We start from the raw sequence: 23290 nt of genomic DNA on the forward strand, positions 1-23290 counted from the left end.
GCGTCTTCTGTGATTGTTATTGTTACATACATTAAAATGGGCTTTTAAAATATGCTTCTCCGGAGGTACATCTAGGTTGTTTAGGTCGTTTTTTCCGCCTTTGATTGTTAAACAGTATTTACTAGTGCCATAGTTTGGTAAACGTTCATTCATTGAAGAATATCTGTTGTTTTCAGGTATTTTCTCTGTTTCTTTTCTTCTCCTCCACAGACTTTTTCAAAAAGAAAAAGGGGTTAATTTTTTTTATAAATCTAGTGTCATAATTAGAATTTATTGTCAACTTGGCACAGCCTAGAGTCACCAAGTCTCAGTTGAGTCTTCATAATTTGGTCTGTGTGCATGTCTGGGAGGGACTTTCTTGAGTGTTAACTGATATGGGGAAGCCTAGTCCACTATAGGCAGTACCCCCTTCCCCAGTCAGGAGGTCCTGGGCTGTATAAGTATGAACGCATGAGTCATTCAGCAAGCAGTTTTCACCATGGTTTTTGCTGCAGGTTCCTGTTGAGTCCCTATCCTGCCTCCCTTCAATAATGGATGGTGACCTAGAAGTTTAATAAAAAACCACCCCCCAAAGAAAACAAAAACAAAACCCCAAAACACTTTATCCCCCAAGGTGTTTTGGTGAGAGTGAGGACAACTCACAGAATGAAATGTTCCCTTTATCTCTGGTGCTTAGCATATCCTTTGAAGATAAAAATAATTCTGGGTCTAAGAATTCTTTCCTTTCCCCTAATCCTGATTTTATTCAGTTTCCTTAAAGTTTTATGTTTCATACTGAAGTATGAGATCTATCATGAGCTAGTGTTTGTGAGAGGTGTGAGAATTAGGCTGAGGTTTGTATCCCCTTACCTCTGCCATAAATTTCCAACATCTTGAACTCCCATTGTTGAAAAGCTATTTTTCCTTCATGAAACTGCTTTTGTATATGTGTCAGAAATCAACTGGGGATATGTATATAGGTCAATTCCTCAGTTTTCTACTCTGTTCCATTGATCTACACATCCATGCTATGAAGACTTTGCTATGGCAGCTAATTAATACATCTTAAAATCAAGTGGATAGATTGCTACTTCTTCATTCTTACTTTAAAAAAAAATCGTTTTGTCTATGATAGTTTATAATACCATCCTAAATTTTAGAACTATCTTGTTTATATTTAGAAAATATTCCTGCAATTTTGATAAGCATTAAATCTATATATCTATTTGGGAAGAATTAAAATTTTTACTTTGTTGAGTTTTCAAAGCCAAGTATGACAGATTCTTCACTTTAGATCTCAAATTCTTTTCATCAGCATTTGAAGTATTCCACAAACAAGCATATGTGCTTTCTTAGACTTATTATTGTTTGAGTGATTGTACAGAGTTACACATTTTTAATTACAGTGCTCTCATATTCACTATCAGAATATGGAAATAAGATTATTTGTGTTTATCCTGTATTCTGTGAACTCACTTTAACATTTTAGAAGTTTGTTCTGATAGTTTTTTTTCCCACAGAAAGTACGCTGTGAAAACAGGGACATTTTATTTCTGTATGTCTTTCATTTCCTTTTCTTGTTTAGCTATAAATTCTAGCACAAAGTTGGGTTATCAGAGGAAAGAGTAAACATAGTTGTCTTCTTTCTGATTTTATAAGCAACATTCCAGTTTTTTTAAACATCAAATACATTTATGACAGGTTGTTCAAAAGATGTTCCCTGTCAAATTGAAAAGATTCTATTTTGTTCTTAGTTTTCTAAGAACATTGGCTATCACGGGTATGCATTTCTGCCATTTAAAAAAATGTTGATTGCTAGGATAATGGTTTTTTTCTTCCTTAGTCTGTTAACATGATGGTATATTAAGCCAACATGGATTAATTTTATTTTACATATTGAAGATACCCCCTTTGGAATAAATTCTCTTTAGTTGTAATGTATAATTCTATTACTGATATAAAACGCTGTTAATGTTTTGTTAAACACAGTAAATAATAATGTTTCATTAATTAAATAAATATTCCCGAGGATATTGTTTCATAGGTCACATTTTCTCCCCTTGGTTGTTGTCATCAGTTGTGTCAGTTCAACTGAGAGATATTTCACATTGATTCTTTTGGAAGATAAGAGGTTAATAGTTCTTTAACTGTCTGGTAGAATTAGTGAAACTAGTAGTTTAAAAACTACAACGTGAGTTTTCTTAACAGTAACAGATACTCAGATTCTTTTGTTTTCTATTAAGTTGCAGCAGCCTATGTGTTTCAACGATTTGACTTATTTCATGCAATTATTTGATTCCAACCCAAATAGTCAAATCCACATATGTAGTAGCTTTCAGGCTATTCCTTTACATTCTTTTGATGCTGGTAATTCTTTTCTTTTCTTTTTGGTCTTCCTTTGTCTTTCTAGTGGTTTTCCAATTTCATTGCTCTTCTTCTTGTTTGTTTTATTGACGCTTGTGCTTTCCGTTTCATTGATTTCTGTTCCTGCCCTTACTGATGCATTTGTTTTGCTTGCTTGGCTTGTTTGGATTTTCTTTTTCCAGGTTTTTGAGGTGGGAACTTAGATGGTTGTATTGGGAAATCTCAGCTTCGCTAAGATATGCAGTTAATTCTATAAATCCATCTCCTTGAGCCATATCCCACAGATTTTCTTACGCTCTTCTTTCATCTTCATCTAGTTCCATGTCTTTTTAAAAATTTCTTTAGATTTCCTATTGACTTGAGTTATTTAGAAGTGTGTAGGCCAGGTTCCAATATGTCAAGATTTCTTCCTCATAGTTCTGTTACTATTTTCCAATTTCATTCTGCAATAATTGGAAAACAACTAATATGAATAACATTCTTTTAAATTTGTCAAGTATTTTTTAGTGACCTATAGGATGGTCTATCTTGATATATGTTCCCAAAACATTCTAAAAGAATGCTGGTCTCTTAGATTCAAGGATCTATAAATAATTCAAGAACATTGATGGTCTTCCATCTAAAAAATATTTGGTCATTTCACACATGTACATACTGAATTTTCGCCTACCATTACCTTAACCTATCATCCCTCCTCTTCCACTGAGGCCCTTAGTAGCAAGATATCTCCTATTTTCCTTCCTTCCTTCCTTCCTTCCTTCCTTCCTTCCTTCCTTCCTTCCCTCCTTCCTTCCTTTCTTTCTTCCCGCCTTTCTTCCTTTTTTGTACACTGAATTGAAGTAAGGTTGCATGCATGAGCATGAATAGGGTCATTTACTGGAATGTGACCATTATATCAGTATCTATATCATTGAAGAAAGTGACACTTCCACTCCTTTCCTTGCAACCATCAACTGCTCATAGTCCCTTAGTGGAGAGGTGGGATCTCACAAGCCCATGCAAGATTAAATGCTGACACATCCAGGCTTGTGCAGGCAACTGTAGCTGGTTGGCTTCCTGAGTGAGATGGGTCCCATGCGGAAGAGAGTTGTAGTGCTTTTCTCTGGCCTCTGCCATTGCATATTTCCACCCTAACTTCTGTGATGCTCTCCAAGTCATGGAGGGGAGATATAGACATCCTGTTCAGTGCTGAGCACTTTACAGTCATGATTTCTCTGCTCTTTGATCAGTTGTTGAATCTCTGTGAGTATTAACTGCTGACCACTGCAAGAATAATTTCTTCTTAAATGAAAGCTGAGAGTAATACTGACCTCTTTACTTGTTTTGAGAAATATTGAGAAAGGAATGTTAGAGTCTTCAACTACAATCATTGATTTTTCATTCTCCTTTTATTTCTATTCTTTTTTTTCTTTATGGTTTTTTTCAGCTCTGTTTGGTGCATACACACTATTTTAATTAGGGTTTACTTTGCTGTGAAAGGACATCATGAAGGAGGCAATTCCTATAAAGGAAAGCATTTATTTGGGGCCTGGCTTATAGTTCAAAGTATTATTCTGTTACTGTCATTGCAGGAAGCATGGCAGCATGCAGGCAGACATTGTGCTAGAAGGGTAGTTGAGAGTTCTGTATCTGGATTGGCAGATAGCTGGAAGAGAGTGAGACACTAGGACTGGCTTGAGCATCTGAGACCCCAAAGCCCAACCACAGTGACACACTTCCTTCAGCAAGGCCACACCTCCTAATAGTGCCATTCCCTATGGACCTATGGGGGACATTTCAGTCAAACCACTGCATGTTTGCCATGTATTCTTGGTGGCAATTCCTATTGTCATTTTATAACATCCTCTCAGTTTGTGGTAATCTTTTTTTTTCTTTTTGTGGTAGGAAGTGTTACTTGTTTCAAGTCATAGCCATTTTTACCTTCTTTTGACTAAGATTTATCCAAGATAACTCTTCTTTTTATAGATATATCCATTTTTTTATCTTACATGTATAAGCATTTTACTGGTGTGTATCTCTGGGGGTTGCATGTGAACTGTGGAAGGGAGAAGTGCTTCCTCAGCTCCAATGTGGGACATGAAAAGCAGAAATGAAAGCTTAGAACATTCCTGTGTAATTAGTCCCTTAACTCCTGAAGTCCTCAGTCAGTCTGCTTCTGTCCATCAGTCTTCCTATGGTTGTTTTCTATGTTTTCTTGTTAATTTTACTGGGGAAAACAGGGGAACACAAGCTACTCCACACTTTCAGAATTACAAATTTCAAGAAAAATTTCCCTTTACTTAAAACATTTCATTTTTATTTATATTTTATTAAGACACATAAACTTTCTTCTGTATTATTGAACTCAAACTCTGTTCACCCTAACACACTATAATTATTTTCTTGGGACACTAAATTTTATTATACATGAATGTAATTATTGAATAACATTCTACATTGTGGAGGACCCATGACTTGTTCGACATTTTTTTTTTTTTGCAAGAGTTGGGTAGTGAAATTCTTTCTAGTATGTGTGCATGCTTCATCCTTGCCTCTAAAATATTTATAGAATGTACCATATTGTTTCAGATCAGTCCTAAGGACAGATGCCTAGAAATTATGACTGTATTATAGCAGTGCAAATTATGAATACCTTCAAGGCTGTTATAAATCTGCCTGCTGCTTGCCAGAATTTAGTGCCACTCTGTGAGGGATCCAACCAGCTTTGTGTAAGGTTGTGTTGGTTTGAATGCGAATGGCCCCCATGGGCTCATAGATTTGAATGCTTAGTCCCTAGTTGGTGGAACTGTTTTAGAAAGGATTAGGATGTGGCCTTGATGGAAAAGGTGTGCCACTGGGGACTTTGAGGTTTCTAAAACTCATGCCTGGCCCAGTCTCTCTCTTTGTGTTGGTCTTGTGGCTCATGTCTAAGCTCTCAGCTGTTGTTCCAGTGCCATGCCTGCCTACCTGATGTCATGCTTTCCTCAGGATGATAATGAATTCACTCTCTGAAACTATAAGCAAGCCCCCAATTAAATGCTTTCTTTTATTAGTTGCTTTGGTCGTATTGTCTCAAAGTGATAGAAAGGTAACTAAGATAATTATTTTTGTACATCTTTTGTAGTCAGCTTTCAGCACTTTTTAAGATTTTTGTCCACTTTAGTAGGTTAAAAATAGAATCGCATGTTTACAAACCAAAGTTTGATGAAGGCCTACCATCTATAAATTTCTCTATCAGATACATTATAATTTTCAATAGCAGGCTTAATGTTATGCTGAATACAAAGAGGAAAAAGGCATGTTTTTTGGGTGTGTGTGTGTGGTATGTGTCTGTAATTATAGGTGGAGGCAGAAGGACTGGGAATTTGAAAACAGTACGGGATATAGTGTTCCTGGCAAGCCTATGTTATGGTCTCAAGACAAATACAAAAGTTAAAATGAAAACAACAAACAAACAAATTATGAGAACACCCAACAATCGAGCGTAAAAAACACATTCTCTTCAACAATGAATTAAGATATAAGTATAATATTAGGGAGTAAGCATGAACGCTTATCAAACATTAGGTATTATGGTAGCATTTTATGTAAAACATACTATTTCATTTTCAAAGGAACCATTTGAGAGACAAAACATTACCTGTTCAAATGAAAGTGTGTCTGTTTGTGTTCCCATCAGCAGCCCTAAAATGCCACTGTGAGAAGAAGTGGTTTTAACAATGAGCTGGAAATGCCTTGTTCTCTGGCCTTAGGACATTCAGGGTGACAACCCAGGAATGAATATTTAAGTAAGTGCTCATGTGATTCTTGGGTATGTGGTTCCAGTAAACTTTAGGCCCATTGGTGTAGTTATGGTTTGGAGACAGGAGCTGAATGACCACTAAACAAGGAATCTTTTCATCACAGGCAGGGAATGCATTACCTAGCTATAGAGAGTTATTTTGATAGTGTCTAGCATCTAGGTTGGGTGGGAGGTTCTAATTCTCTGCATTCCCATCTCATAAACAACAATACACTGAGTGAGGCTGGGACTCAACACATTTGGATGACATTTGAGCATACCTGCTACCCATCTTGATCCAGTAAAACTTTCATGACCCATGCTGTTAATCTTTTCTCAGTTTTATGCAATGCCCAAGCCATAGTGGCTGCAGCTTAGATACTGAAGAGCTTTCATATAGAGAAAGTCTTTCTGCCTCAAGAAAATGAAACTGTAATAGGAGTAACACGTGTGTTTTTCAACTAATACAAATGTATTCCAGTGTAAACTGTTCCAAATGCTGTAGAAAACATGGAGAGGGTCCTTAAAATATTAAAAAGAAGTGTTATATGATAACCAAAAGTATGAAACAAGTATCAAAGACTTGGCTACATTCCTACCTTCATTGCACCAGCATTCACAACAGTTAAGAAATGACCATCAAGTGATAATGCGTCATACATACATAACATAATGTGCTTAAGCCACAAAAACATGAAATTCTGTTATTTATGACACCATGGGTATAAATGAAATCATTATGTTGAATAAGTCATGCCCAGAAAGATAAATACCATATTTTCATTTATAAATGAAGACTAAAATGTTAGTTTGAAAATAGAAAGCACAACAGTGGTCACTTGATGTTTGGAAGGATATGTGGGTGGTAGTGGGGAAGAGAGAACAATGAGTCAACACATAGAAAAAAGAGGAGTGACTGTCAGGGTTTTATAGTACACCAGGGTCACTGTTGTTGCCAATAATCTGTTGCATGTTTCAAAATAACTACAGTAGAGAATTCTGATGCCTCCAGCACAGATAAATGAGTATTTGAGGTGATGGATATAATAATTGACTTGATTTGTCTATTACACATTGGTTACATGAGTCAAAATTTTACAATGTACCTCAATAGTATATACAATTAGCGTGTGTCAACTGACAAAACTCCACAAGCTCTACATAGATCATGCACTGGTCAGACTTTTAACTCTCTTACACGAAGTACTTGAGCGAAACAACTGGAGGTGAGGTGGGTGCATTTGATTTGACTCATCATAGTGACCAGAGAATATGTGGGCTCTTTGACTTTTTCTGTTTCCCATGTTTATTTCATTTGAGCCTCAGCCTATGGGATGGTGCTACCCATATTCAAGCAAGGTCTTTCTTTCTTTAATCTCTTTAAGACATACCCAGAGGAGTGCTACACTTAATCTTGCAGGCACTTTTCAATTCGATCAAGTTGGCAGTCAAGGTTAACCATCACAGTAGCTAAATGGGTCTAGGTAAATACTGTTAATACATTTCTCTCCTGTTCTCCTCCCTTCCCTTTCCTTTTCTAGCTTCCCTTGTCTTTCTTTCCTCTTGTATCGAATACCTGTCATGTACAAGTCCCCATGTCATGTATTAGATATGCTAGAAGTTGAGGACAGGGTATGGGTCCTCCTGCTGTGGCAACAGAATGAAAAACTGTAAGAACAGAGGAAGCTATATTCAACGACTGGATGTCTTCAGTGAAAAAGCACCATTTGAAAGGAACATTGATGGATGAACAGACATGTAACAATCCCCATGAGGAAAAGGGCATTGGAAGCCAAGGAGGCACAGTGTACAAAGATATTGAGATGTTCTGAACACATTCTGTTCAGAGAACTGAGTGAACCCGGTGAAGCCGCTTCACGGTGTCCCTCGGAATGTGGTGGGGTAGGATGGGGGACATCAGAGAGCATCGACTGAAAAGATAATGGGGGAAGATAAGACAGAACCTTTTATGTTCTGTAAAGTGATTGAGGGGTTTGAAGTATGTGGTTAACCACACTTGTGTGCTCAGGTTTTATGGGTATAACACTTAACGTCTAACATCTCGAGAAAGCTGATAGACAAGTTAGGACTGTGGTGAGGAGCTGAAGTCAGATTTATGTTTGAGGAGGAACATGATGAAGTGTGAGCAACCTCAGATAAGGACTGTGTTGGGTACAGTGGTGAATCCGGGAGCATAGTCCTTGAACCAAGGTGGGAGTATCAGTGGTGGAGCAAAGGAAATCAACTTGAGAAACATCCAGAAGACAATCAATAGACCTTGGGCTATTTAGATGTTTGGGGAAGGAGGAGGAGAGAAGCAAAGGGAATTCCTGGAGTTCTGAGTCACAGCTGGCTATGCATTGAATTTTGCTGATTCTGAGAGGAGGGTGTAGGCAACGTGTTTAGTTTTGACTTCTGATTAATTCTGACTCAGAAAGGGTCATGGAGGAAGTTACTTTTGAAGAGTCCTTTGGGTATTTCTTAAAATTTAAATTACACTTATTTACTTTGTGTGTGTGTGTGTGTGTGTGTGTGTGTGTGTGTGTGTGTGTGTGTGCACCTATGTATGCTATGTATGGCAAGTGTAGGGGTCAGAGAACAGCTTACAGAAGTTGTTTCTTCTTCTACCACATGTGTCCTAGGGATTAAACTCAGACTGTCAGACTTGGTGGCAAGTACCTTTCTGGGCTAAGCCTACTGGCTGCTCCCTCTGCCCCCACCTCTTTTTTTGAGACAAGGTCTCAATATAAAGTCAGGTTGGGCTGGGCAGTGGTGGTGCACGCCTTTAATCCCAGCACTCTAGAGGCAGAGGCAGGCAGATCTCTGTGAGTTTGAGGCCAGCCTGGTCTACAGAGTGAGTTTCAGGATAGCCAAGGCTACACAGAGAAACCCTGTCTTGAAAAACAAAGTAAAACAACAACAACAGGAAGACAAAGTTCAGGTTGGCCTGAAATTCTTGATCTTCCTGCCTCAGCTTCCTGGTTGCTAAGATTGTTAGAGTGTACTGCTCCATCTCCTGGTTCTGAGCAGTACTTTTAAAGCTTGTTTAGATATGTTTTATTTTTTCCTGAGAGAAGGGACAGGGATTGAAAAAACAAAACAATTGCAAAGACAAGGATGAATCTAGAAAATCTGCTTGAATAAAGTGTAGAGGTGGGCATAATGGAACAGTCCTAAGGGAGTTTAATAGTTAGAGCAACAGACTGGGTTTAGGTGCAATTTTGTATAGTTTGACTCTGATTAAACAAAAGCAGAGAAGGAGAAGCTACTGTGTTGCCAGCAACCAAGGAGAAGGCAAGACTCCCCTGCTGTTACATCATTGGCAGCCCTGAGATTCTGTTTTGTTTGTTGTTGTTGTTTTGAAATGTGGCTTAAAGAATAAGGCTACACACTCTAGAACAATACAAATGTGCTTATCTATGAAAAAAGATAAGCAATCCAGGAAGATCTTTTATAGAGGGTAAAGGTAAGGGAGAAGGATAAGGAGAGGAAGAGGGAGAAAGGGAGAGGGAGAGAGAAAGGAAGAGGGAGAGAGAGAGGGAATTAACTTGACTTCACCAGACCTGCATCAAGTCCAAGTCCAAACCAGCAAAAGGGAGGAGGTGAGGTCTGTTATGAGAACCACCATTCATGATTTTCTTCTATTTGGGAAGGGAGGAGGACATGAGATCAACTTCTCTGAACCCACTGCAGTGACTGATGCTCACACTGGACCAACCAAGTAGTAAAAGTAGGGTGGCTTGTGTGATGGAAACTGGCAGTGATAACTCTGCCAACAGAAAGCATTGTTGCTTTGAAGAGCTTCCCACACATGTGACATACATGAACAATTTTTTTCTGAGTGGGTGTTGGAATGTACAAAGTTTGGCTCTCTTCAGTCAGCACCCTCCAAAGGCCTTAAGTGGCTAAAGGCTCTTACATGTGGCCTGGCCACTTTGGCTTTTCTCCTGTATAAATGTGTTTATGTCACATGAGAGTAGAACTATGTTCGAAGGCTTTCCCACATTCTACGTGCTTGTAAGACCTCTCTTGCATGTGAAACCACTGGTACTGATTGGGACAGGACCTGGTGGTGAAAGTTTTCCCACACAGGTTAAACTCATAGGGCCAATCATGGTCATCAGTTTTGCCTTTGATGTGCTGATACAGGTCAGAGCTGGTCATGTAAGTTTTCTCATAATGCTTGCACTCAAAAGGCCCCTCTCCAGTGTATACTCCTTGGTGAAGGCTGCTGCTTCTGTCTTTGAAACACATCCCACATTCCTTGCACTCATAGGATCTTTCTCTAACTTGAACATTCCAGTGCCAAATGAGGGCAGAGAGCACAAAGGCTTTCCCACAATTGTTGCCTTTGTAAGACCTTTCTCCATCGTGAATCCTTTGGTGCAAAGCAAGTACATCTTTGTGGTTGAGGGTTTTCCCACATTCACTGCAACTGAAAGGTTTCTATTCCTCTGTGCACCTTTTGGTACTTCTTCATTTTATAGAGATAACTAACTGAAGGCCTTCCCATACTCATTACACACATGAGACGTGAATCCATTAAATCTCTTTTGATGACTGACTGGGGTTGAGTTTTCCTTGAGAGCTTTCTTGCTTGTTATGCAAATGTCTTCTATTAGACTGAATTATCAGTGGTTTGTGGGGGAATGAAGGCCTTTTGAACGCTTGTCTCAGAATCATTGCATTTGAAGGGCTTCTGTGTTCTGTGGGCTCCATGATGTCCATGGGTGGACTTGGGTAGGAAGGCTGATCTTTGCTTATTGATTCTGCACAGTTTTTCCTGGTTGGGGGATCCATGGTGCTGAAGGTCAGTGGTGTCCATGCTATCTTGCCATGTTCTCTACATATACAGGGCTTCTCTGACACTTGTTTACAAGGAGTTACCTTATCTTCCACTGTACACTGACAACATGGAGAACTAGTAAGTGAACACAAAGTTTTCCATCATTACCTCACCATACAGGGGCTGGGTCGCATTAAGGCATTTCCATTCCTCTCCAGAGAAACACATAGTCACATCTTCAAACAGTACCAGGCTCTGATATGGTCTTTTATCCTCATGAGATACCCTCCACTCATGTGGGTTGAGCCCTGGGATTCTTACAGGAAGGCTGAGATATTGTTTCTTCATTATCAAGCAGTTTGGCCCCTTTACCTGATCTACAGTATGGAAATATTATCATGTTTTTGGGGGGAAGGGGCCACTATAGCAAACAACTTCAAAGCATCATGCTAATGAAATATCTTATTCTGTGTGGTTTAGAGTTAAACTTTAAAAGCCATATTGTGTGTGTGTGTGTGTGTGTGTGTGTGTGTGTGTGTGCACTTGCACATTGCACATTTGATATGCGTGTCATATTGTTGCATGTATAGAAGCTGGAGAACAACTTTGTAGACTTGATTCTATCTCCTTCTATCTTTACATGGGTCTGGGTGTTGAACTTAGTTTGCCGTGAGTATGCAGCAAGTGCCTTTCCCCACTAAGCAACCATACCAGCTGGGGAATCAACCTTGCATTAACCCCAAATTATATCTGAGTTTCACCCCAAACAAAAATAACAACACAAAAATTAATTCAAAAATGAAACTTAGATTACTCTTTCCTGTGAGAATAAATGTAATTATTCCTAAATAAATAAACAAGTAGAGAAAATCATGAAAATAAAAGCAGCTGGATATGAGGTCACATTTCTGTTGTCTTTGTAGAGCATCTGGAATCAGCAGGGTGTAGCTCTTAGCATGTAAACTGTGGAAGACTGGATCCTCTGTGAGACAGCTCTGTGAACAAGAAAAGAACTTGAGTGAAGGAACCATCAGAAGTACAATAATCGTAAGAGAGTGTCGTCACTGAGGAACATGGGACATTAAATGCTACACATTATGTAGACCTTAATATTACATCATATAGCCATATAGAAGTTCATGAAGTACGTTGAGTTTAATGGATAATTATAGACATCCACTCACTACAATGCCAATGCAGTTTGAAAAAAGCAGTTGTGGTGGGTGTTAGCAAGCCCTTGCTGACGCTGGATGTAGTTTGGATATTAGGTTGATACTGACTGACCTGTGAAATGGGGAGCAATGCATGAACAAGATGACGTTCATGGTATGGTAGCAGTTTGATAAAATAGAAAAAAAAAAAAGCGTGCACAAAGTTGGTGATTGTGGTGAATTCTGGGAGTGAGCTTCCTTATTTTCAATTGGGCAGTCTGACCATGGAACAGGTTTCTTTAGGAAGTCCCCTTGGCTCCAGTGGAGGTGGAAGTGCCAGGAAAGCAGGTGCTACAGATGTGGAGAGAGCAGTGATCTGTAGTCTCTTCATGTCACCTTCATTGTAGAGCTCATAAGAAGGTTTTCATCTCTGTCCTCCTGGGTCAAAAGATTGGTGATAGCTCAGGGGGAAAGACACAGTCATACTGGGTCATAATGTTTGTCATCAAGCCATTTTGTCATTGGTAAAAGCGTACCGGCATGACTTGGGGAGATGATCATTTCTTCTCCTATGGTTTCTTTCCTTCTTGTGCCCTTTGGAAGAAAGCTTATCTTGGAAAGCAGAGTTGGTTTGGATGTCCGTTAAGCAATCACCAGGTTCCAGAACATGATTACCACTTCTAACCTGTTGTCCAGTCTAGAAATATTAAGTCTTCTTGCTTAGATTGAAAACCTTACAATGTAGTCCATGCCTTTATCTATCTAAAACTTTTTCTAGACTTGCTGGGTTGCAGAATCTGGTCTGCTCTGTGCCAGCAATCAACTTGACAAATGGAAGCTCTTTGGAGCTTTTAAAAATGCAATATAGTAACCCCCCCCCCCCCGTCTCTCTCACACACAGACATACACATACACAGACCAGACACATACAGGGACATGCATGTAGACACACACACATACACACACACACACACACACACACACACACACACACACACACACACACGCTGATACATATACACATAGACACAGACAGACAGATATGCACACACCCCAAACAAAGCTATCAGATGGAGAGAAGGGCTCCTAGAGATGTAAGGAGTGATATGCTAGGTGTGGCTTGGAAACTGCTTCAGACTATGGAGAGCCAAGCTGAGATCTGAGTCATGTGGAGGGACCAACTTACCCAGGTGTTGCTTAGAACTTACCAGTCTACCGTAAATCTACTTTCCTCACAATAACAGACTCTGTCTGAATGACATGCCTCACCTTCAATCCCACTTCATTCTTGCAGTAGTTGTTGATACAGGGATTATTTCTCTGGTTTATTTTAGATGGGGGAGCCATTTCTAGATGATAAAACAGGAGCATCACCTTTAAGTTTGCTGCCTTTTCTCCCGCACCCTCCCTCTCCCTGTGGGGCTTGGGTCAGCATACTGCGTAGGGAGCAGGCTGCCTAGACAGGTGGTCACCTCAGGTACTGGCCTGTCTGTGATCTTATTTTCTTATGAATTAGGTGTTGGGTTTTATTTTTCTATCTCTCAAACTTCTGGCATCAAGTATGTCTGTTTTCCCTGTCTTTAAACAGGCTAATTGTCAGGAACCCAAATGATTCACCTATAATTCAACTGAATTCTGACTTACCCAAAATTAGTTTCAGACTCCATGGATGTATAGGCTCAGTCTGATGAGACTGTCCCCACCTCAAGTGCTAGTCACAAGTATCAGGTCCTCAGGTTTCCCACACTTAGGTCTGTCTTGATACAATGTTATGTGGTTCCTATATAACCCAAACATCTATGTTTGACAATGTGCCAGGATTGTTCTCAAAACTCTGGAAAATATTATACTTACTTATTAGTATTTTTGGTTATTATAAAAATGAAAATGAACAGCCAGAGGAAAATATATGTGGGGTCTAGAAGGATCCTTGCTCAGTAGCTTCTATCCCCATTGAGCTGAGGTGTGAGACCCTCTTGGTACCTCCACGTGTTCGCCAACCTGAAGCTCTCTGATGCTATCATTGGGTTCTTATGGAGGTTTCACTACGTAGACAATATTGACTTTGAACCCACTCTCTAGCCTTACTTCCTTCCCCTGAGACTGGAGGTGGGACCGGAAATTCAAACCCTTTGGCCATCAACTCCCACACTGAAGTTCTCCTGAAGTAACCGCAGTATTTCTTGAAGCTTGAAAGGGGGCCAACCAGAACAAAAGCATACACTGCAATCATTTGGGAAATCCCTGGAGTTTTGAATGCTCGGGTCAGGAACTGGGAAGAAATACCAAATATATTTCCTGTTATACTAAGGACATGCCCAGCAAGAGATGTTCCAATTTCAGCATGACAGGTGTGCCTAGAAATTAACTCTCACCCAGCACTGCCTGACCAAATGATTAGGATGCTGCCTGCAGAAACCACCGTCATTTGAGTGGCCGTTGGGTGGAGTGCCTCTTGCTGATTTCTTCACACTCTGCCGTTTGAAGCCCGTGAAAACCTGTTTAAGAGGAACCTAGAACTTGTCCAGGCAGCACATCCATTAGCTCAATTGTGAACAATCAGCAAGTGTTCAATCCCTGTCTGGGTGACACCTACTAATGAGAATATCAGCGAGCTGAGGAGGAGGGAGAATCTTTATGAGAGGCAGGCTTGTTATGTAGAAAGAATTTTAATTAAGAGGGATTGGGCTCTGGTACCTACCAGCTGGATGACTCTAGGTACATCCTTTGGCCTCTTTGAACCTCATCTTCCTTATGCTCATCCACAGTTGATGAGACTTTCTGTGTACGGTTACAAGAGTGAAATATATTTGGAAAAACATGTATTCAGAGTGATGTTAACATAAGAAGTTTTTATTCATAGAAACTGTGTTTTCACCTTTACCCCAAGTTTAGGTAGACTGTCATCCACAGGTATGGGTGTTACCACCTTCTCTGCTGCCAAAGTGTTGGATAAGATGCTTTCTGGGCAGCTACCTGGAGAGACAAGGAAGAATTTTCATAGCCCTGGATGGCAGCATCGCAGGCTAAGAACAGGGAATGGAGTAGTTAAAGAAACTAAAGCCCAAAGACACCTACTTGTACTGCTCTCTTTCACCATTGCCTTCATATAATGCAACGACTTCTTCATATATGGCAGTGACCTCTGCTCCTGACAGCTTGAGAATGATAAATGTAGGGCAACAACAACTCATAGCTATGGACTAGAAAAGATCTAAGTGTAGTTTGTAAGTAAATTTTCCTTTGGGTGGCCATTAGATGAAATGATAGCTATATCTTAAAATCCAAAACCCCTCCCCACCTAAAGTTATCTGTCTTCTCCTCCCCTCTCGCCTCCCCTTCCCTTCCCCTCCCTACAGGGTCTTATTACACAGCACAGTCTGTCACCAACTCACTATGTAGCTCAGGTTGTCTTTGAACTCATGATCCTTCTACCTCACATCCAAGGGCTGGGATTACAGGTGAGTACCCTCACGCTCAGCTTCATAGTTGCATTTTTAAACTGTGCACAATGTGCCTGTCCTACAATAGACTGTCATTTTGTCCTTAAGTGTACTCCCTGTTTCCAGACCCAGCACATTTTCTGAAGGCTAGTCCCACCTCTTGAAGGCCCTTCTCTCTTCCTCCTTTCCCAATTACTGAAATTCTACCGATTACTTCCAAGTCAATTTCAAGTAGCCATTTTCCTGCAAGGCTTTTGCTAATTATCATCTCGGTAGGATCTTTCATCATTTAAAACTAATTTTGCCTTTTGTGCATTTCATATGGCACCTAATATTTTCTTGTTCTGAATTATAGCTATTTTAAAATTCATCCTCTCTCCTGCTAGACCTTTGAGGGTGAAAAATTTATCTTTGGCACTCATACCTTACCCATAGCCCTAGATGTGGTAGACACTTTTAATTGAACTAAAGTAACACTTTATCCTGGGGAGCACAGCATGGGAATACTTTGATGATGGCGTCTTTGGTTTCAGGGCTGGACAGAAGTGCTGTTCTTGTTTTGTTTAGTAATCCTGTGGTGAGGAGATGTGACTAGATAGGTGACATTCCAGAGTTGAGAACAAGGGACATGCCACATCCCAAAAAGAGAAATGAGATTAGGTTAAATGAAGTTCCAAGTAGCACACAGAGACTGAGGCTGCCATGGGGGCTTGGGATTCAGGGAACTAGAAACAGTGTTCAAGGGTGGGGCAGGGTGATGCAGAAGAGGAGCAGCATATGGTGAGGTCAGACACACAGGCAGCAACAGGGGACCGTGTGGTCATTTTGATCCCTTCCTCAGCATATCAGATTCCTGACATGTTGGACTGTATTGTCACCACTACTAAGCATGTTGTGTATATCAGTTGTTCTTTGACACTATACTGAAATACCCGGGAAAGGCTGTTGATAACCAAAAAACAAACAAAAAACCCAACCAAACCAAGCCAAAAACAACCAGCCAACCAACCAACCAACCAACTAAACAAACAAACAACCAAACCAACCTAGCTTATTTGTTTCATAGTTTTGGAGGTTGAAAGTATAGACTGAGGAGAAAGCCACATGGCAGATGTCAGGGTCATGAATGGAAGGGAAGGCTTGTATCTCCCAGTGAAGTAGTAACCAGGTCTAACCTTGCTTAGGAATGAAATAAAATGGAAATGGGTAAGCTAGGGTGGTGTGGCCACAGGCAAGGCTCTCTGCTAATACAGGAAGCCAGAGAACACTCTGGGCTGAGGCTGAGGCTGAGGCTGAGGCTGAGGCTCAGACTCAGGCTCAGGCTCAGGCTCAGGCTTACGTAACAACTTGCTGTTCCCATCACTGCAGGCTAGCAGGTTTCTCTTCGGAGTGGTGTCTCTGATGATAGAAGGATGCTCACTACTTTCCATCCCTTAAAGGTTTTAGTGCCTCTCAGTGGCCCCACCTAGAAACTAAGCTCCAAACGCACCAAAAAATCTCCAAATCATAGCAGTGGCCAGTCTGCACTGTGTACGCACCCTTTCCTTCCATATATCCCTAACTGCAAATATCCCAGTTCTCTGTCACTGGGAATGCTAAGAGTTTCTTAAGTTAGGTGGGAGAAACTAAAATGTCCACATAGAGGGTTTTGAACACTGACACTATTTTCCACTGTGAGGGATAAGAGTGGCCATCCTTGACAGTGTGGATGTTTCTCACAATTCCTGAGTTTTGGACCCTGTATTTCAGAAGCAACATTCACCAGGTTGAGAGGGACCATGTTCTCTGGAAAGCAAAATCACTCTGGATAGGAACTATAGGCTATCAGAGTGAGCAAATAAGAGACTTTTCAATCAATGAGATAGAGTATAAGACCTGACTGATGTGTGGCCTTGGCTTAGGGAAAAGAGCCTAACTAGGACCACAGGAAGTAGGAGAAGAGATTTTTTTTCCTTAAAGGGCATCTCTTCTCATTTGGGCTGGTTCTTTTTTGCCCATTTCTTCCTAAGAACTCAGGAATTTATAATTAGACTGCTTATAATCTTTGGCTCATGGTATATTTACATTATTTGTTCATGTGCTGTCTTAACTCAGTGATGAGCCCACCACTTTATACAGTGTTTTGTTACCAAAGCTGGCCTTGAGTTTATGTTCCTCTTGCCTCAGCTCCCTGAATACCAGGGGATTACAAATATGTAAAGTGAACAGCATTCAAGCTGTTTGCTTTAAGAACTGTATTTTCCTCACCCAACAGAAAACTCATTGTATTGCCTGTGTGTTCATTATCCTCTTTAAATTGAATCTGTTTTAAAATTTATAAAAAGTTATAATGCTGTTGTAATCCTTTGCACCTGCTTTTTCTACTGTTTTCTTACTAAAAGTTCATATGCTTGATGTATGGCTGAAATCCCACAGTGTGGACAGATTGCAACACAACATCCCAACTCATTAGACAGTTTGGGTTATTTTGTGCATGCGATTTTGTGATCTCCAGCTGAGTTTTAAAGTGTAAGTATCTGGAGGATAATATTTTCACAATTTTGGGTGAATTTCAAAGAAGATGTCTGAATCATAATTTTTATGTGAAAATAACTGGGGGACCAATTTAAAGTTTGAAGACTGTTTATCAATTCAGCAGCAACAACAGTAACAGGAACGCTTTTGCTTCCCCACACCCTCCAAATTCCTGGATTAGGCAATTCGGATTGAGAACTTCTCACTTGAATCTGAACTTCAAATTGACTTAGAGGCCTACGGAATTCTTCTTTGCCTAAGAGTGGCAAATGAGAAATTACCAGGACAGAATTTTTGTAGGTCCTAGAGGGAAGCCAGCAGAAAAGCACATGCATTTAACATGGTCTGCTATACACACGTTCAAATTACAGTGAAGAATTCTTTTCACACTCAACATTTGGAAATAAGGGAAAAGAGATTATCTTTAGGGAGGTAGAGTCTTAAAAATTTGATTTTTTAAAGCTTTCAAATGTTTAATGAAGTCTGCAGAGAGATGTAAAGGTGTCTAGGCTAGCATGATTTGACTGTAATATGATTGGATGAATTAATGTGTTTAAAGGAAGTGCATAATAATCAGGCTGAGGGATGGTTGTAGGAAGATTCCAGAGCCTATTCTTGAAATTAATTTTTATTTAAATCAGAAGCAATCTTATTTTACATACCAATCTCAGTTGCCTCTCCCTCCCATCCTCCCATGCTCCCACCAACCCTCCATCCCAACCCCATCCACTCCTCCAGGAGGGTGAGGCCTCCCAAGGGGATCATCAAAGTCTGTCACATCATTTGGAGCAGGATATAGGCCCTCCCCCATGAATCTAGGCTGAGAGAGTATCCCTCCACAGGGAATGGGTCCAGAGCCTATTTTTAAGAACCATATTTGCACAGAGACAGAAAAATCCTGACTGTGGAAATGATGGTATAGGAAAGCTAAACCTTCTTGGTGTTTACCTGGTGGGCATGGCAGTGGCGTTCACTCCCCTCTTTTGGTATGCTCAGCTTCTGAGATCTGCTGATCTTGAGTCCTCCTATGAAGGGTCATTGTGCTGAGAGGTTGCAGGACTCAAAGGCTGAGGGCTCCCTTGAGGACTTGTTGGGATGAACTTACAGGATGCTATCACACGAGGAAGATTCTTTGGAGACAGCCACTGTCCTGTTCTAGATGTCACTCTCAGTTGCACCTTCATGTTTCTACGTCATCCCAATTCTGCATTTACCAAGTCCTGGACTGTGTGAGGCCCTCAGCTGGGTTTCTGAGAGTGAACTCTGAAAGATCAGCTTGTGTCGGCCTCATGAACCTTCTGGAACAGGGCCTTGGAATGCCCCTGCGAGAAGTGTGTATGTGTCTCCATGTTTATGTGAGGAAGAACACATGGGTGGGAGGATAAAGAGAGCAAAACAGTGGTGATCTGTGGTGCCCGTAGCCTGTATAATATTCCTTGGGCATTTTTCTAATGCCATTTTTTGGGCTCATCAATCTCTTTTTGTGGGAGATGACAGCAGTTGGGGACGGGGGAGGGGGACAGCACAACTGCTTCAAGCATATTTGGAGTCATGGTAGGCACTCCATAACATAAGAAGCAAATCAGTGCCTGATGATGATGATGGCACCATTCTAACTTTTGCAACGTATGCCCCATATCCGTCAATAGTTCTGGTCATATAATTCACTTCAAATCTGTGAGATCAGCAAGCAACAATTGAACATGCCTTGTGCAATATTTTGACCCTTTCTACAGAAAATTTAACAACATATCACAGATCATGAACTAAAGGACATGCCCAAGAATTAGCAGTCTTTGGAACTACAGGGTAGCCAAGAGGGTCAGATGGAGGTGGCTTGCTAGGGACACTGTATACTCCTATTTTTTCTGGCATTAGTAATAGCACTAATGACAGGGCCCATGACCACATTTGGATGATAAGGGATTTGGCCATCTTCTGTATCTCTCTCCATTGCTCTTTACTTAGCCTTACAGTTGTGTTTCTTTCCCCCGGTAATCTAGTGAGTTTGTATAGACTAGAGACATTCTTTTACTTCTGTCATGGTCTAGCACATGTCTGCTATTTGGATAACACTTAACAAACTAATTAAATTAAATTAAACTGAAATTAAGGATGTAGAAAGAAGGGACCAATTAGAAACAGCAGCTCACCCTATTTTCTGTGTGCTACAAAGCCACTTTTGAGTTATGTTTGAGCTTTGTGCCTTGGGAAGAATATGTGTTTTTTTCAACTATGTAAGAGGATATTTTTAAAGTGCTTAGGGAGAGACTTCAAAATGCCCAACAACTGTTAGCTGCTAGCAGTGTTATCTCGATAATTATTAGTTACTGGTAAAAAGGTTTGAACTTACTTAACTAGAGAAGGAAGATAATTATTTATGCTTAGTCTTTCTTGATGATGAACACAAGGACACTTTCAAATACTAACAGAGAAGTTTCCACATTGGCACTTAGTAACTCATACAAATTACATGGGACTCCACTGCCAATGTAAGAAAACATTTAAATACTACTTTTCAAAAGTAATAGGATGGCAAGACTGGGGAGTAGAAGCTGATCTATGCAAAACTGTAGAACAGAAGAGGCCATGGGAAGGACTCGGGACAGGCACACTGGTTAGAGTGGGATCAACAAGCATGGCTGTAGGTTGGATGTGGAGTGGAGCTAGCCCAATCCTGGCAGCTGGAAAGCAGTAGCTTGAGCTTGAACAGAGAAGCATCATAACAGGATAGACGTCTACCCTGTAAAATGGGTTAAGAGTATTTCAGCAAAGTCATACTGAATTAGGTAATGTAGCAAGTTGTCCTTCATCTCCCATATGACTGCACTAGTGTGGTAGGAAAGGATCTAGTGACTACACACTGGAGTACCTTCCAGAAAAGACCTTTCTCTGTTGATGTAGTATTCACTACATGAGACAAAGAAGTTGGTGATGCCAATTTCAATGCTCAGTGCAGTTGTTACCTTAAGACACCAACTATCAAAAGCACAGTGGTTAACATTAGGATCTTGGGTCTAACTGCCCGTAAACCAGGGCCTGGGGTTTCATGTCTGTGTTGGGGCTATGGGACCAAGTCATAGTAATGTTAGCAGAAGCAGCAATATCATCATCACCATTGCCATCACCATCATCAGCATCATCACCATACCATCATCATCACCACCACCACCATCACCACCACCACCACCACCATCAGCAGCAGCAGAAGCAGGAGAGATTCTGATGTAGACTTATACATATTCAGTTATTTCCACCCAACAGCAACTTTGTACTAGCACTATCCCATTTTTTTTGTGGGCAACAAAGGGATCACATAGCTTACTAAAATTCACATGACTAGTAAATGACAACACTGATTTCTGCAACACAAAGTGCCCCAGTCCAGTTGTGCTTTCACTCAGGATAACGCTTGGTCCAGGGGAGCTCCGTGTTTAGACTGTAGACATTGCTTTTTATGGCTAAAAGCTTCTTTTTGGAAATCAAGAATCATGTCTGAAACTTCTTGGTCAGGAATCTGGCTTCATTCTTTCTACCCTCCTCCCATTCCTGTCTTCCCTCACTAGACAATTCACTCCCTGCCTCCATTTCATCCCCAAAGGTGGTGCTTGTCCCATTATCTTTACTGACCAACACTTGGAATCACTTCTGTTTCAGGAAATATTTGGCTACAGGACTCAAGGCTGTCGGAAAGCTCTCTGTCTCATTGGATCCATCTTCTCCCTTGGAATCCTCCCATTGGTGTTTCACTGGAGACCAGCCTGGCATGTATGGGCAAATTGTGTCCCTTGTTCCCTGCAAGATGCCGATATTGTACTGCTGAAGACAACTGTAAGTGTATATCTGTTTTTGTGGATGGTGTCCCTTTGCCTAGATATTGGGTTGTAAGGTGTCCGGGGGAGATGTCCCCAAGGCATTTGGCACATGAGTAGGCTTCTCCATCACTGTGCACCTGCCCAGAACCCAGAAATTTGTCTACAATAGGACCTTTCTTCCTTCCTTCCTTTCTTATTTATTTATTTATTTATTTATTTATTTATTTTGCTGTTTTTATAAATTGCAATGCAAATATCTGATATGCGGGATACCTGCTATGCAACCCCTGTGAAAGGGTCATTAGACAGACCTCCAAAACCTCCAAAGGGCCAAGACCCACAGCTTGAGAACCACTGCTCTTTTGGGAGTGTAACATATTTTTATTTGTGCCAGTCTTTCTAGATAAAACAATTTATCTATGCAGCAAGAAAGGAGACTAGCAGCACATTTGACAGTCAGTCAATCAGAGCGAAACAGCTCACTGCCTCCTAATGAAACAAACAAAACAAAACAAAAAACACCCAAACATGCTACACGGAAGCCTGTTGACTAACACAGCTTGAGATAACCTTTTATTAACCTGGGAGTCCAACCGCTTCTGTCTTTGTTGGCTTGTTCTGTGGGACCCAACCTTTAACTGGATCCTGATCTCTTCAAATCACTGCACCATACGTGAAACACTGTATGGGTGGAGGCTTGGGACCAGCTCACGGGTCCAACTATAATTTAACTAGATATTCTTGAAGAATAAACTTCTAGACTTGAAGAGATCAAGAGGCTGTTATGTAGTAAGAACGACTAATTGATATTAATCTGAGCTTTCCCTCAAGGCTGGCTTCATGAAGACTTCTAGGATGTTCAGGAGAGAAAAGTGCTAAGTCCCTTAGCATTTGACATTTGATGGACTAGAAAGTAAAGCCCCAGGAACATGGTGGAATGTACTAAACTCATAGACAAGGGGACAGGATGAAGTACTCTGTGTCCCAGGCCCTCGCCTAGGGCTGTTCCCACTACACTGCACTTCTGTCACTTAAGTCCTAGTCTCACCTGGCATCAGAATGACCTAGAGGGCCTGTGAAAACAGACTGCAAGCTCCAACCCTCAACCCTTTAGAGTCGCCAATCTAATGGATTTGTGTCCAAGAATTTGTGTCTTTGACAAGCTCTCAGGTGATGTGAGACCTTTGGCAAAGGACAGTGAGAAAAGACTGCTATTGTCAGAACTCCTGTATATGACTTCACTAGTTTGTTGGGAGAGGAACAAAGAGCAGGATATTTGATCTGTGACTCAGCCGTAGATGTTTATACGGTATGAAGAGGAAAAAAAATATCAGTTTTAGCTAGCTGTTAGAAGTGGACTTCCTATACACAGCCCGAGTGTCTTACCAAGGCAGGTGTGTTTTCTGGGCCACTGAATAGGGGTAGGGGGATGATACATATTTATGAGAGGCTATCATTTGGGGTTCCTTTTAAAAATG

At 40.6% G+C, this 23290-nt stretch overlaps 1 protein-coding gene across 2 annotated transcripts in view; it reads left to right on the forward strand.

Annotated features, from left to right (window-relative positions):
* The window catches only part of Atp13a4 (ATPase 13A4), a 122985-nt gene that overhangs the window by 19012 nt on the left and 80683 nt on the right, over nucleotides 1-23290 (forward strand). For both annotated transcript variants that reach the window (XM_027412923.2, XM_035444663.1), the window contains exon 2: nucleotides 21655-21828. In XM_027412923.2, coding sequence (XP_027268724.1) covers nucleotides 21655-21828 — 174 coding nt within the window. The remainder of the gene's footprint in view (nucleotides 1-21654; nucleotides 21829-23290) is intronic.

This window comes from Cricetulus griseus, chromosome 4 (genome assembly GCF_003668045.3).
Source record: "Cricetulus griseus strain 17A/GY chromosome 4, alternate assembly CriGri-PICRH-1.0, whole genome shotgun sequence".
Classification (NCBI taxonomy): domain Eukaryota; kingdom Metazoa; phylum Chordata; class Mammalia; order Rodentia; family Cricetidae; genus Cricetulus; species Cricetulus griseus.